Source organism: Nipponia nippon, unplaced genomic scaffold, assembly GCF_047370975.1.
Source record: "Nipponia nippon isolate SJK-2023a ecotype South Korea unplaced genomic scaffold, ASM4737097v1 scaffold_7, whole genome shotgun sequence".
Lineage (NCBI taxonomy): Eukaryota > Metazoa > Chordata > Aves > Pelecaniformes > Threskiornithidae > Nipponia > Nipponia nippon.
The window spans coordinates 24088286-24104397 of NW_028262391.1; the positions used below are offsets into that span (position 1 = coordinate 24088286).

The window sequence follows — 16112 nt, forward strand, 5'->3', positions numbered from 1 at the left end:
AGTGCTATGTCACTTCATAAATAGTCAGGCAAGACCTTGTGGCTAATTTCTTGTAGATCTTGATTAGTGAAGGTAGAAACTTAACTCCATTAAGGAAACACAGATTACAGGGAGATGAGTTAATGTTCTTTAAACGAGCATTTAACTAGTGCTGAAAGACACTCCACATTTTCAGTATCCAAGCTAAAAATTGCAAAATCTGCAAGTAGCTCCAGATAAGGCAATTTCTAACACTTCTCATGGTTGGAGATACAGAGCTTATAATTTAAATCCTGTTTTATCAATTTATGATAAAGACAGAGGCAAAACATTTAAAGAACCAATGTACACAGACGTGTCATAATCAGACTTGTAGAACTCATGTCGGCTTTGTGATGTTATGCAGAATGGAATATTGTGAATAAATTCTTCCTTACATCTGGCCAACATAAATGTACTTTTAACAGTTGGTAGACGTGCAGCCTTTTAAATTAAGGCATGTTAACATTGGCTGTCTTCCAAAACGGTTAGCTTGGGATCTGAACACTGTTCCAAATTTTTGTTCCAAACATTCCTTCTGGATATTTAAATGAAGCACTTAGTGATGTAATTGTTTGGCACACAAATGTTGTTCTTATGAACTTCTGATTTTTATTCTACTATTTCTTTGTATTACATGGCAGTGGCATGTACCGATAGACTTAGTTTCCTACATTTAATAGAAAAGTTTTCAGATTTCTTTTTCCTGCCAAAATTCCCAGTTTCTTTCTTGGGAAACTGTTTTTCTTAAGAAGGATAATATTGTGGATGGACATTGTTAGTTCTCTTTTTTTTTTTTTTTTTTTTTTTTTTAACTGCGAGGGTGAGTGAGTGAGTACTGGAACAGATTGCTGTGGAATCTCCATCCTTGGAGATATTCAAAAGGCATCTGGAGGTGGTCCTGAGTAGCCTGCTCTAGGTGACTCTGCCTGAACAGGAGGTTGGACAAGGTGACCTCCGGAGGTCCCTTTTGACCTCAACCATTCTCTGATTCTGTGAATTGCAGTTTTGTAACTGCCTAGTAAACTCTTTAATGCTCATGCCAAGCCTACTGTGATGTAGGTGAGTTTAGATCAGGTGTTAAAATGGTATTCTAACCAAATTTCTTAAGCACTTGGAGCTCCTCTCAACTACATCAGGCATTTTGTTCTGTTATCTACTGGAGAGGTTGGCCCTTCGTTCTTAGTGGCTGTGTCAGCCCATGCAGACTACGTACATACTATGCATGTACATAGTATGACACCATACCAATAGTGAATTGGAAGGGTTATTTTATCAAGTGTAGAAGATTCTGTTATTTTAAAGCTCTATAAGACCTTACTTTAGACCAAAAGTGTTTAAAATGCAAATTTGTATCTGATTCTTTGCTGTATGACAGTTTCATGTTTAACCAATGTTTATCTGCATAGGCATGGCATAACTATGAGCATCTCTCTGGTATCTGTTTGAAGAGGACACTGTTGGGGGGCCCAGGTATTTCTTTTATATTTTATAGTTGTAGAGGTGTCCGGACTCTGTAATGGTCAAAGATTTCCAGTAGAAGAGGATGAGACAAGAATTAAATGCATGTGGGAGACTCTGGACCTAGGCACTTCATGCTTTTGATGCTAGCTGGGAGGGAGCTTGATAAACACTTTTACCAACTTTTCATAGAAAAAACAGGTAAGAAATATGCAGAATTGTTATGATTCGTATTAGTAGAAAGATCCTCTCCCCCCCATCCCCCTAGAGTTTATGCAGAAAAGATATTGTTCTGTGTTTGTTTTATCTTAGAACTGTGATTTCAGTCATATATATAGTCATTCAGAACTATTTTTGGGGTAGAAACTGGGAGTTACCTTATTTGAAGCTAAGATGTTTTTAGCCTAAAAACCATACTTATTCTTAAATTCAGGTTTGGGTTTCTTCACTGAGGAAACAGTCTGGCTGGAAGCATCCTTGCTCTGGATGCGATGGCCCCGGCCTGGTGCTTATGCTGACGTCTTCCTGTATAGGTGCCACTATAAGTTCAGGGTGGCACTTGGATGGCTCTGGACCAAGGCTATGTCTTGGTCAGTTCCTTTGTTGTAAAGTGGCAGCTGTAAGCAGTGGTTAATTAGGATCACCTTTATAAAGATATTACTAACTTTTATCTAAATATCAGTCCTGTGTTCAGGATCCTCTTGAACTGAAAGGTAAATCCTTATCAACAAATTGTGAAATTAATGCTGTGAAATTCAGATTTTTATGGAAGAGCTTGTGATATTCTAGATGATGTTGATAAGTTTAATGACATAAGTAGAAAATTCTGACTTACACCTCATTCCTTGTTAAGAAAAAGAGCAAAACTTGTTTATGATGACTTGCAGTGAGATGAGGAATCTATTTAAAAAAAAAAGTTTCTTTTGTTTATTCAAACAGTCTTGCAGGAAATTAAGCATCTTTTGCTACTTTTTCATATAGCGAAGTCCAAGAATACTGCCATTTCTTTTTTTTTTCCCCCTTCCTAGAAAGTGTCCTAGTGAAGGTGTTCTGTTAATTGTTCTCTATTGCCACAAAAAAAAATGAAGCTCTCGGTGTAATTGCTGGTGAAGTTGTACAGTTAGACAAGTCACTTCTTAGGTTGTTGTTTGTTTTTCAACATTTTTTCGTAATGTTTTACTACTACCAAGTGTTTAATTATTGTCTAATTGCACAGGGCGAATGCATTCATTGTAGACATTAATTTTCAATTTTCTCTAATATTGCATGATACGATTCAATCCCTGCTAGTTATTTGTCATACAAATGAGAACTTTTACCCTTTGGCAAAGCAATCATCCAGAAGACATGTGGAAACTCTTCTTGTTGATAAGAACTTCAGTAAAATTGAATCCTAACCATTAGGAATGTCTCTTGTTGGTGCTAGTACAGTTAAGAGTCCCCAAATACTCACGTCTAAAGTATAGTCATAAACTGTGATGTGCCTCTTGCTTCATTTGTGAATATTGGTAAGTTCATATTAGTTGCAAATTTAGACTCAAATCTTCACATGTTCTTCTCTTACTCAGTTCTTGAATTAGATAATTTTGACTCTGGATTTTTAGTTTTTCATTCTTTAAATGCCAGTACTAGATACTTTTTTTTGTGTGTGTGAAAAGAAATCTGGAAGTATCTGTTCTTTGAATGTAACCAGATCTCTGCTGAAACAAGATTTTTGAGCTTAAATGCCATAGTTTCAAAAGAAATTTGCCTCCTTGGTGTTTTACAGTCCTTCTTGAGGGAGTTTTTCAAAAGCATAAAACCGTATTTCTTCAAGCATTTGTCCATACATATTTTGGTGTGTTTTTCTGGGAATGCTAAAGTTCAGGCTGTTTCCATTGTCTTACTGCAGGATAAAGGAGCTTCTGTAGCTAATGAATAACCAGAAAACATATTCTGCACATCTAACCTGGCACAATAATGCCTACATTTGTCCTTAGTGCTCAGTCGAAGTATGTTGCCTTTTTCATACACTGCATCAAGTTCTTAGTTCTAGTCTTTGCCAGAGTGACTTTGGGACACGTGCTCTGTCTAGAAGAGTAGAATGTTTTTGTGAGCCAGTTGCCTTAAAATCAAGCTTAACTGGTGCCAATTTAAAAATAAAAAGAAGGTTTTATTTAGAGTCAAAACAGACAAACTCCTTTAAAAGTTTAGAAAGATGTAGCAGAAAATAGAGAAAAAACTGGCTTAATGTACTTCTCTCAAGATCAAACCTAAGAGTTCTTCCTCTGTTTCCATGTGACTGTCTGCACTTGCTTACTGCACTTGGTGAGATGCAATTACCTTCCTCAAATGTGGTAACAGGAGAGAACCTCAGACTGGGAAGGCATGCTAGCTTTTACCTTTTCATTCTTGTTTGGTTATTGATTGGAAATTTATTCAAGCATATAAGTGGGATGAATATGTGCAATTTATTATGGCATTTTGACTGAAATTAGTTTCAGCATTAATTAATCTCTCTGGGATGACTGACCGTCTGTGCTCCTGAAGTGTTTGCATGGTGCTTGTGTATGCATGCAGATGTTCCATTTAAGGTCTTACTCTGTCTGAGAGTAAAGTCTATCCAGATGCATCAGTTCTTATCTAAAATTACAGGCACAGAGCATGGTGTGGGGTAATTGCCAGTCTGTTGTTTTTTTCACAGTTATTCCAATCCCTTCATAGAAAATCTCTCCAAACTTATGGCATATATTAACATTGCTACTTTTGGGTATCTTGGCTTTTTTATTTATTATACAACCTCTTGTTTTAGAAACACTCCTCTTCCATCTTTCCCCAGAAGCTCTTGGAAGCCTATCGTAATCTTTTTCTTGTTCCTTCCTATTTATTCTTCCTGTATTCCTTACTCTGGTATGTGCCTCTGGCACTGAGGCTTTTGAGATTTTTGAAACAGAAGAAACTTTGTGCAAGGCTGACTTTCAGTGACATTAATCTCCCAGTCCTGCCTAAGAGCGCCATTCTACTTCAAGGAGTTGAGCCAGTTCTTCTCAAAAGATGCATTTAAAAAGGTCAAACTTGTATCTTCTTCGTTACTGGGACAGTCATTTTTGTTTCTGTTACCATTTGTCCTTGGGCTCCAAATTGTAGTTGCTGTAATGCAGTTATGTAGGAACTGCATAGATACTTACTGTGGGCAAAGCTGCAAAAGCTCTGGCATGTTGCTAGTTAGAGACAGAAGCAACACAATTAAAGCGTTTCCTGACACAAGTTTCTGCCAGGTATCAAGAGGAAGAAAATTCATATGGTATCTCCTATAGGCCAGTACCTATTTCTTTTCTGTTGGTGATTCTCTTAATTTGAATTCATTGCTTAAAATAAAAATAATTTGAAAACCCCTGAAATCTTGACTGTCATTGAATTACTCAACTCTTGTTCAAGGAGGCACAGGCAATTTCTCAAAAGTTATTGGACAGCTTATATTTCTATATTGGGAATGATTCTCTCCCACCTAGGGAAGCACTATTGAAGTTTGCTACAAATACCTGGCAGAAGCTAGCCTAAGTGTCAGGGAAAGGAGGGAGGAGACAAGACAAATGATATTTGGAGGTGGAACCACTTACTCATCAGTGGTTTAACAATTCAGAATTTCAAACTGTAAGACTCTACGTGCTAGCTATGGCACAATTTCATTGACTCTTAAACTTCCAAAGATTACCGAAAAGACCTTGGGGAAACAATTTTCCAAGGAAAGGTTGTTCCAAAAAAAGATTTGCAGACAACTCTTGAGGCTGAAAATACTACCGCATGTGTAATATTTTGTCTTCACAATTTGAGAGAAGAGGTTTCTTCTGCTTAAAGACTGAAATAAAAAATGTTTGCATTCAGAGTAGGAAAGCTGTGGTACAATCATTGCTCTTCCCATAAATAGCACCATTTTCCTGGTATGTGCATTCCTGTAATATTGGGCTAATTATCTTTGGAGAATATAGGGCTACACTAAGAGTCTGTCTTCTGGCAGTTCATGCTTATGAACCTATCAATAATGATTTATATATTTTTCTTTAGGGGGTTTAAGTATAGCAGCCCAAAGTTGGTGGTGGTTTTGGTAGTGTGGTGGGTTTGTGTGGTAGTGGTTTTTTGTTTTTGTTTTTGTTTTTTTTTTTTTTGAGAGCTTTTTTCCATACCTCTAAAGAAATCAGGTAACATAGTTTACTAGCAGATAATGTAGTTTCAGTTATAGCAGTATGTTTTTCTCTTGTATCTAAAGCTCTTTCTAAGTAGCATTTGGTCAGAAAAATAGGAGGAAATGCCTACCTTAGGCACAGAATATAGCATGAGGAATGTTCGATCTCGCCTTAAATTCTTACATGTTAGACCTCCTCTTCAGGTGATGCTGTGGCCATCTTTTTTTTCCAAAAGCTTCATTTTGATCATGATGGGGTTAATTTGTGTAATTTTGATGTGCATAAGGCATTTATTTGAAGTGGACAAAATGTTGTAGATCAACTCCAAGGTTACCTTTAACCTTCACAGGGAAGGTAAAAAGCTATTCCATCGCTAGCTGGGTAGTTTGCTGGAGTACCTTTACTCACTGAATCCTCTATAGAACTTTACAACCTTGGTGCCCTCTGAGAAATAATACTATAGATGATACATGAGAAGTGGCTTCTTGAGAGTGGGTTCAGTTGTTTAACCAGGCAGATGCTCTTATTTCCACAATACTTGAAATAGCGGTAAGAGCATTTTCTGGGTGAGAATGGATGAACACACTTATAAAATGCTCCTTACCTATACAGTAACAGGAGGTTTGTCTCATGTGCTGTCCATATAGGTATTCGCCAGTGCCACCTTCTGTATTCACTCTTCTGAGCCCTGGGACGTTTTCTGTCGCTCTCAGACAAAATGAGTTGTGGCTAGCCCTGCATTGTTAAGCATGGGCTGTGATACTGTAGATAGTAGCACAGGTACCACTAACCAGTCGGGCTCATTAGGAGCATGTGTGTTGAGACTGGACTATTATACAGGGACAGAACTTCATTAAAATGTCTAGCTAGGTAAGGCAAGTGAAAGTGTGAGTTCTGTCTACCAGAGAGATTGAATCAGAGGTGAACTGTCTGATCTAGTTAATCATTGGCCACCAGAATATGTGCCATTGTGAAATGATACTAGAGTTTCATCTAAGAGTAAATATTCTTTTATTGCACGTTCCAGTTATGTAATTCTTAAGATAGAAGTGGCTTGCTTAGTCCAAAAAAAAAACCATTGGAGCTACTAAAGTGTAATTTACTGCCAGTATAGTACTGTTCAATACAATGGCATAACAGGATGTCTATTTAGTCTGGATTAGAGTACCTGAAGTGAATACATGCAGAAGTGAAATGTCGGTATGTTTTATTCTACCCAAAGGGAGTTTTTTATTATTGCCTATAATGAAGTACTAGTGAATAATCTTGTAAAGAAAAAAAAAAAATTATTTATATTTATATACCACTACTGATAGCTGAAATAAATGTCCTTAAACCATACTTCCTCTTTCAAATGAAAACAGATATCTTGCATATTACTCTGGGCAAACAAGGAGACAAGTAATACTTTCTTCTGAAAAACTCAAAATAAATGTAAAATGTCTGGAAAAACAGCAATTAGGAGGGTAAGAAAATAGTTTCAATGTTTTTTTTGGGGGGGGAGGGGAGTTGAATCGTAGTGTGTTTTGAATTAAGTTAATATTTTCTGTTACAGGCTTTCTAAAAATATATATATGTGTGTGTGTGTTTAAAAGGAAGCTGCTGCAATTAATATTAGCAAAACTTAGTTGCAGATTTTTTTCATTGACTTTGTTATTCCAGTCAGAGGTTTATTAGTCAACAGTTGTAATCTTGAGTATTTTAAAGGAACAAAAAGGAAGGAACAAACATGGTTCTGCAGTGTTAAAAACAACCTTTTTTTTTTTTTTTTTCCTTCCTGATGATGAATTACGTTGTTCAGAGAATCTTAGTTCATGATTTTCTAGTATTGTTGTTGTTGTAGGTTGCTGAAATAGATAAGGAAATGAGTCAGATTAAATATATTTATTTTATTCATAAAGTTGAACCGCTCTCTAGTACTTCTCCTTTGATGGCTCTTCAGTATTAGTCTGTTCTTAACTAACTTCTGTATACACTCTGATTTTGAGCCTGGTGCATTAGAATTTGCTTTAAAAGCAGGGATTTTTTTTGTTTAGTTTTAAGCTTACTGTTCTAAACAGTGCAGATTCCCCCCCCCCCCCCCCCCCCGAATTAGTGGTAATCAGTAGATAAAATTATTCTCAGACTTATTTGTGTCTTAGAATTTTTGTTGTTGATAAATAGGTGGGTTTGTGTACTTAGTTTCCCTGTTCCTACTGTATGTTCAGTCTACCTACCTACGTGGCTCTTGTACAAAGAAAGAAATGAAGAGTTGGTCAAAGTGGCAGAACTGATCTTAAAAGAAAAAAACCTCAAGACTATGTATTTGAAACAAATAAACAAAAACAAACAAAAAACCAACCTCTAAACCAAGTAATAAATCCTCTGATGTCTCAATGGAAGCTTTTTGTTTATCAAAGTAAACTGGAAGCCAGGGGAATGGTTTCACTGAAAATAATAATAGCTATTGTCCAAATGCAGGCAGTAAAATTGTCAAGTATTAAGTAGGAGAATAGAAAACAACTGAATATTTAAACTTTTAAGGAGTTTTCATGCTTATTCCGCTGCCTCTGTGTGGGTTTTTACTAAAAAATAATTGCCTTTTCTACTATAAAACATTGTTAGGTTTGCAATGATATTTAAGTTAAACTTTTCAAATGCTGAATATACTAACCATAAATATCACTTCTGACTTTTAATTTCATCAGTCAGTGAGAATTCCAGTTTGTCAGCAAAGGCAAACAAGAAAATAATTTTTTTTTTTCTTCCTTCCCTTTTTCCTCAGATTTGTGGGTCTGTACTTCCCAGCAGAATTTGTACAGAGAGAAAATTCTGAATATGGCTTGATTTGCTCTTGACCTTGGCAGTGTTTCTAATGAGTGTCCCATGGACTCTATCAAGTTCAGAGGGTTCTACTCTAGCACTGAGGAGCAGAACCCTGAGCAGCAACCTGGTATCAGTGAAAACATTTCTTCGTCGTTCTCTTTAAAAGAGCAACAGAAAATGAGTGATTATTCTGGACTTGCAAATAACCATAGCCAGATGATTGCTGAAGAGTCAGAAATTCAGACAAAGCCTGAACACTCTCATGAAGTTCTTCAGGAAGATGTTGAAATGAGCAGTGGATCCAGTGGAAATGACTTCAGTGGAAATGACACAAATGAAAACTACTCAAGTGGGCATGATTCTCATGGCCATGAATCCGATGAAAATGGGAAAGATTCAGCAACGCTCATGGAATCTTCAGACTGTCATAAAAGGTAGTAGCTAATATTAAATAAATTTCACTTTTATTTTTGTCACTGAAGGCTTTTTCCATTTGAATCTAATTTCTGAATAATAACTCCAGTATAAAGCCTATCTTCAGATTGAAGCTGTGTTCTTTTCCACTAGTTAACTTGTACTCTTATATGATGTAAATCGTGTAATGTATTATAATTCGTAAAGAGAAAGTCTCTAGTGTTCCGTGGGGCCAGCTTAATTTGTCTTTCTTCTTATCATTGTGTGTTTAATTGGCCTTATTTATATATTTTCTTGTAAACCAACTTCTATAATTGTATATCAAAAAGTGTTAGTCTGTTTTTATGTGTAAGGATGCAACTGTGCTATTTTAATCTTTTAAATAATAGCTTAGTGTACAGAACAAAGCTACAGTAAGAAGAACCTTGTTAGACAAACATGCAACAGCTATAGTTTCCATTTGTTGTACCAGGTAGAATCTTTTAAAGTTTGTTTGTTTGTTTTTCCTAGGTAGCCAGTCATTAATAGGAAAATATAAAGCTAAAATGCACTAAAAGTTGTTTGTTACATTTACTAATATTAGCCTCTTTCTATCTTTCCTTATTCTAGTTCAAGCTCAAATGCCTTTAGTCTGATGATTGCAAACTCTGAACACAATCAGTCTAGCAGTGGATGCAGGTAAATTAACGTGCATATATTTTCAGTAATTTGCATGTATGTAATGCTAAATGCTGAAAACTAAATAGTGTCATCTTTTTGTTTTTTTGTTTTGTTTTGGCTAAACCTGTAGGAGTACACAAGAAATCCTATCTTTGATTCTCTTCCTGTCCATAATCAGTAGCATGTCCTATTAACCACTTGGTTGAATTAGAGCTTTTTGTTGCTATTCCATGCAAGTTGTGTGATAACCTTTCAAGTCATCTTACTTTGTTTTGATTTGGTAGTTTAACTCTGTAATTTTATGTTTGTAGTTCACTTTGAATATTGCTTCAGCTCTAGTGTGGTTTTTTTGTTTTTTGGGTTTTTTTTTAAGCTTTTCGTTAAATTTTCTGCTCTTCAGAATTTAGTCTGAAGCCCTTGCCTGGGGACAACCTAGTAGTGTTCTAACATCAGAATTCACCCATTGACTTGGATGTGTTCTGATGTCCAGCAGCCATATCATCTGCCTCTCCTGTGTTCCATTCACCAGGATTCAAGCCTCAAGTTTGTAAGGATAAACCAACATCAGCTGCAGGAATCCCTCTGTATGAACTCTGCTTCTGACCCTGATAGCCTTGAGAAACCTGGTGGCATTGAAGGCTCAAATCTGGACACTTCAGAGTGCCCTACTGTACTTACTGGGGTTTTTTTAAGTCAGCTTCTGATCAGGAGACCAAAACCTGATCCTGAGCAGATCAAGGATATCTAGCTATAGCATACTGATGTTAAGACCCCTATCTACATGTACCTACCTGAAAGTGTTTCTACCTGATGCAGTTCCTAGAGAACTGGTAAATTAAAATTACCCCATTGCACCATTTGGTGCTTGATAAACTTATTGTCTGTGTCTGCGTTGCAGGCACCTGGAGATCTTGTTCCATGCTGTATTTTCAAGTGGAAATTGTATTCTGTAGTTCATGTTGCTTAGTATCAAAGACAGTGAACCAAAGGCATTTCTTAATCTTCCTTTCCCGTTGATTCTGTTTTCTTTGCTGCAAAATTTTTTGGGGGTTACTTATTACAGTTTTTTCTGATACCTCTTTAGTTTAAATTTCATTAACTGCTCTCTGCTCAGAAGTAAATAGGAATCCAGATGGTACAGTGTTTTCCCCAGCTGTCAGGCACAGTGCTAGAGGGTTACAGAGCAGAATCTGATCATCATCTGGGAATGGGAGACTGAAGATATCTAGAGAATGATCTTTAAAGAAAAGACTAAAATAGGCTGATAAGCTCTAAGTTTAGTCTTTCACTCAAAGACTACTGGGCTTTGGATTCAATATTGGCACCAACCAACTACTTAGTTTAATATCTATAGGTACCTTTCCGGTCCACTGTCCACATAAAGCAACATGGAAAGCTCCTGTCTTTATAGAACTTGCTTCTTCTGTCCTCTCTAAGTCAAGCCTTCCCTGTGGTTGGCTACTGTGCCTGATGCTACGGATCTTTGGAAAAACATTTTTGAGTTGTATAACTTGTTTTCCAGAGAGGCTTGTCTTCTATATTTGCTGCTGCTGCAGGCTAATTTGGAAAGGTTTCTTTTGTTGCAAAAGTCTGACCACTCTTATGAAGCATACTTGGCGAGTACAAAACCAGCAGTACGCTCAGTTATTTCATAATCTTTTCCCTCTCTCTTCCTCCCTACTGCCAGCGTAGAGGGTTCTTCTGTTAACAAGGCCCTGTTTGATTGCATCAGCCCAAACTGTCAAGCCATGTTGTAGATGTGATTTTAATATACAGCATGAACACAATGTTTCCCAAGGGAGTGTTATAGTCTTTTGTCTTATCCCTTGCCATTATTTTTCAGTACAAAATGACCACTGATTAAGTAAATGCTATGTTTCTCATAGTACATTGTGATGTAAGCAAGAACAATGTGTATTCTCTAGTCCAAGCCAGCTTTGTCACTTTCCAAGCATTTTTGATGAAATACACCCAACACCTGTCAGATGATTGATGTACCTGAAGAATTTTTCAAACTTCCCAGAAAAATGTTCAGAAATCCTCTTGAAAATTACCTGGAAGCTGAAGCCACTTTATTGAGCACTTCAGACAAGGAAGTGCAGTTGCCAAGACCGTTGCTTCTACAGTAGTTCTTAGGGTAACTTCTTAGAGACTACCAGCCATGACAATCAGGTGGTAAGAGAAGACATTCCTTTTGATGGGAAAGAATTTATCTTTAGGAAGGTTTAAAAAAAGCTCTAGAATCCTCTTGATTGTTGTGACTGATTAGCTTTTAAAATCTAATCCAATGAGAAAGACAAGGTGATTTTTCATTTTAACTGCTTCCTACCCACCTGCCACCCATCTTTGTCAGCCTCCCCTTCCCTTACCTCCTTTTCTCTTCCTTTTCGATTTTGTCAGCAGCTCTTAATTATGGGGAGAGATATCAGGAATTGCAAAGGAAGGCAATAATTTTCTGATGTTGGCACTGATGATCTCTGTAGTTTGACCTTCTACACTGAGACAGCACTTCTGAACATGCACCTGAGAAATGTGAATGCAATTTCTGTCTCCAGCCTCCTCTGATTCTTTACCCTACATATTTAGTCAAGTTTCCTTGTCTTATTTAATGTATTGCCATGCTTAACTGGGATACGTTGTTCCAAGGATTTCTCCATTTGTTTTGTTAACTTGATGCTCTCCCACTGCCATTCCCTTTTCAGGGACCTTTCTTATGAGAACCTGCTCGAACAGGAGGTGAAGACTTGAATGGACCTCCTGCTTCTCTCCTTTGAAGTCCATGAACATTTCTATGAGTTTGAATTTGAAAGGAACTAAGGAAAATACCACTAAAAAGGGAGGAGGGAGACTGGCAAAAAAAAAAATAATCTCTGGTGCTTGGGTGTATGTACTATTGCACATACAGAGTACATTTTACAATAAGACTTCAGGTGGTGGTAAATCTTTAAATGATTCTAGGTAATTTAAGAATTATTGTAAGTTCTGAATGTTGATACAAAGTACTGGAAAAGTTAATGTGGCTAGCTGTACAAATTTAGGTACATGACAAGTGTCAGAATATATTTGGACTTCTATGCGGATGGTGTGTTACTGCAAGCATTCAAGTGACATTTTATTTTTTTATCTTTGATCTTACAGTAGTGAGCAGTCCACTAAAGCCAAAACACAAAAGGAATTGCTGAAAACATTACAAGAGCTGAAAGCTCACCTTCCTTCTGAAAAGAGAATTAAAGGCAAATCTAGTGTCCTAACGACGTTGAAGTATGCCCTTAAAAGCATTAAACAAGTTAAAGGTAATCAACTGTGATACTACTGGGGCAATGCTACCCTGGATAAAACTAAACATTTAAAATAGGAATGCAAATGTGATTGTCTGTGTAAAGCTAACTTTAGAGAGGTTTTCTTTCAAACATAATAAACAGATGTTTTCACGATGTTCCCATTTGTTGGATCTGTTAACTTGTGTTCCTTTGGGAGTTATAGCAGCTTTCTAGATGCTTGATATTTTACTGATATTTGTTGAGTTAGAAAATTAATTGGAAACCAATTTACAATTTCGTACTACTTGAACTGTCAAACAGACTAAAATATATGATCACACACACATGGTTATATTAAGATGGGTAAACTTATTTGGGTTCCTCTATAGAGGAAAAACTACTTTGGAGTAGTACCTAGATTTCCCAACTGCCTGTTCTGTGCTTATGCCAAAAAAGAGTTTGTCCATTTACCGCTTCCAGGCTGGATGTTTATTGATAAGATTTTTTAATTCTGAATATAAGTTGTTTAATGTTCTCATGTAGCTAATGAGGAGTATTACCAGTTGTTGATGATTAATGAATCCCAGCCTGCTGGACTCAATGTGTCATCTTACACAGTGGAAGAAGTTGAGACTATAACCTCAGAATACATCATGAAAAATGCGGTGAGTGTGGTGACCCAAGTCTACAGTGTCTATTGAAAATGTTCTCTAGAACTGGAATTCTCAGGCATGCCTTCTTTTTACAAGGTAAGAGTGGGTAGCTAGGCAAATACGCTGAAGAAACTGGCTTTTGCCTTGCAGAGGATGTTGAGTAGAAACTGAGCCTTTGCAGACTTTGCCAATAACACTCTGATCTAAGCTTTTTTTCTGTCAGTTAGGGTGGGAAATAAGTAGTTTAAACTCCTTGGTCCTCTGAATCGTACCTCATGCTTAGAGGTGGTGGTGTGACATGTCTCACAGCGCATTATATCACACAGATGTTGAGATATCATTAGTTTTCATTTTAGAACACCTGCTAAAGTTGGAGAGTAACTCTTTCCAAATTTTAGTCAAGGCACACTGTGAATCATTTCAGCTTATCCTTATCAGTAGGGGTTATTTGATGTTTCACCAGTTCTTTGTGTTAGTGTGACTGAAAAGTCATGAAAGTATTGGAATCCCTGTTTGTTGTGTCGTCTTCTGTGGTATTTGTCTTGTCTTTGCAACAGGTATAGGCTTACTGTGTGATCCAGTGGTACTGTGTTTTCTGTTCTAGATAAGGACAGCTATAACAATCAACATAGTTTTTAGCAGTAAAGTGATAGTCTGAATGATTTTTTTAATTATTAATTTTCCCCATTCCCAGTGTTTTAGGGATATATTATGGAGTCTTCAAAAAATAATTGTATCTAAACTTATTAGACTACCTTCCACTATTTTTTTTTCCTGAAGCCTCTGCCTGAATGTATGAAGTTCTGAAATCAATAAAATAATAGCATGATGGGGGATGTTTCCTAGCTTGAAGTAGGTGGGTTTTGTTGTATCTATGAATAGTAAAGGTTGCCCATAAGGTAAAATAAACAGGAAGTCTGGAGTACAACTGAAAACTTCCACTAAATATCATAAACATTGTTCAATTGATCTGAAGCATCTGAGTTTGTGAAACCAGTGTTTTGACGACAGCTCTTAAGTTTGTGTATAGTGTTAGTGGATAGAGCACTAAAGGTTGTGACGCAGAAAACTCTTCTGTGACAAGAAGAAAACTTGAAATGATACAAGTGGAGTGTGTGTATGGTTGTGTGGGACCTTTTTTCCACCTGCCTACTCATTATTTTACCAAGTGGTTTAGAGCACTTTTTTTCATTTTGCACTGGATGGACGAGCTAACATAAAAAGCCTTTCACAAAACAGTTGAATTTCATAAATGTAAAGTATACCTGTAACAAGCACAAGGAAAATGTGCAGTTTTATAGCTGGAAGCTCTTAATTCTTAATTTGTAAATTCATTCTGCATCATAAAATTTTAGGCAATGACATCTAGGGCTTGTAACCCCGTAAGATGCTAGTGTATTATTCTTATTGCGTAGTTCAAGAAGTGTACTGTCTGTGTCTACTTCATAAGCAGATTAATTTTATCTTATTGCACCCTAAACAGATGCGGTTTAATACTTAATTTTTATTTTGAACTTATTAATGCTTTTATATCTTAAGTGATTTTCGAAGAAATACATACTGGATTGAAGAATGTTTTAAACTGTCTAATAATTTGAGATTTTTGGTTTTAGGATATGTTTGCTGTAGCTGTTTCTTTGATTACTGGGAAAATTTTGTACATCTCTGATCAAGCTGCTTCTATTCTCCGCTGTAAGAGAGGTTATTTTAAAAATGCCAAATTTGTGGAGTTCTTGGCCCCTCAAGATGTCAGTGTGTTCTATACTTCTACTACCCCATACAGATTACCATCATGGAATATTTGCAATAGAGCTGGTGAGTGGTCTCAACGGCAGATATTCTCTGACCTTCTTTCAGTCATGCAAATGCAAATACTTGAACTGATTTTTTAATATCCTTCCATCCTTTTCCACCACTTTTTGAGGGTGTAACACAGATGCATTATTAGACCATCTCTGAACAATACTAGATATATAATTCACTTTTATAAATCAGCAAGGCTTGTCTGTTGGCTAAGTGTCTTCTGAATGTCATTGTTTATTGGTTCTTGTGCCCCTTTCATCCAAATGATGAGTGAAAACAATGTAGGTATTCATGCTGAATAGTGGGTTTGCTTTCCAGTTTTACTAGCAATCCAATGACCACAGTTTTTCTTTAAAATTTCTTTTCTTCAGATATAAGGGGAAGAACATTCTGCCTCCTTCCTTTTAAAATGGCTATGATTAGAATACTGGACACCTTGATTACAGTGTAGAAAGATGTACTTCAGCTACCATCACTGTGCATTCACCAAGTACAATCATATCTCTATTCTTTTAGCATTAGAAAAATGATGTTAGGCATGCTAGTGGTGAAGGATCAGATTCTTAGGGCACTTGGTATTTGTTTGTGGGAGGATTGTTTTACTAGTGTAGCTGCAGCTGTTAGGAATTGAGAAATAGCTGCCAACTAGTTTAACCAAACACTTGAAATTCAAGGTCTGCTCTAAATGTTCGAAATTTCAATCCATTGTATACTAAATCTATTAAGTCAGAGTGTAAACCATATTTAATCTGAAAAAACAATTTGCAATAAATATATACTAAATAAATGCATATATAAAGCAGGTCGGAAGGGACCTTGTGAGGTCTCTAGTCCAACCTCTGGCTCAAAACAGGGTCAATGGTGAATTCTGACTG

At 36.6% G+C, this 16112-nt stretch overlaps 1 protein-coding gene across 15 annotated transcripts in view; it reads left to right on the plus strand.

Moving 5' to 3' along the window:
• The window catches only part of PER2 (period circadian regulator 2), a 50572-nt gene that overhangs the window by 9909 nt on the left and 24551 nt on the right, over positions 1 to 16112 (plus strand). For 3 of the 15 annotated variants that reach the window (XR_015700481.1, XM_087739535.1, XM_087739534.1), the window contains exons 4-10: positions 1428 to 1680; positions 7007 to 7108; positions 8407 to 8881; positions 9471 to 9539; positions 12660 to 12814; positions 13325 to 13446; positions 15048 to 15249. Coding sequence is in view for 14 of the 15 variants with exons in the window: in XM_087739535.1 (XP_087595661.1) it covers positions 8508 to 8881; positions 9471 to 9539; positions 12660 to 12814; positions 13325 to 13446; positions 15048 to 15249 (922 nt within the window). In the remaining variant the exon portion in view is untranslated. The other 12 variants (XM_087739542.1, XM_087739540.1, XM_087739538.1 and 9 more) reach the window with 9 other exon arrangements.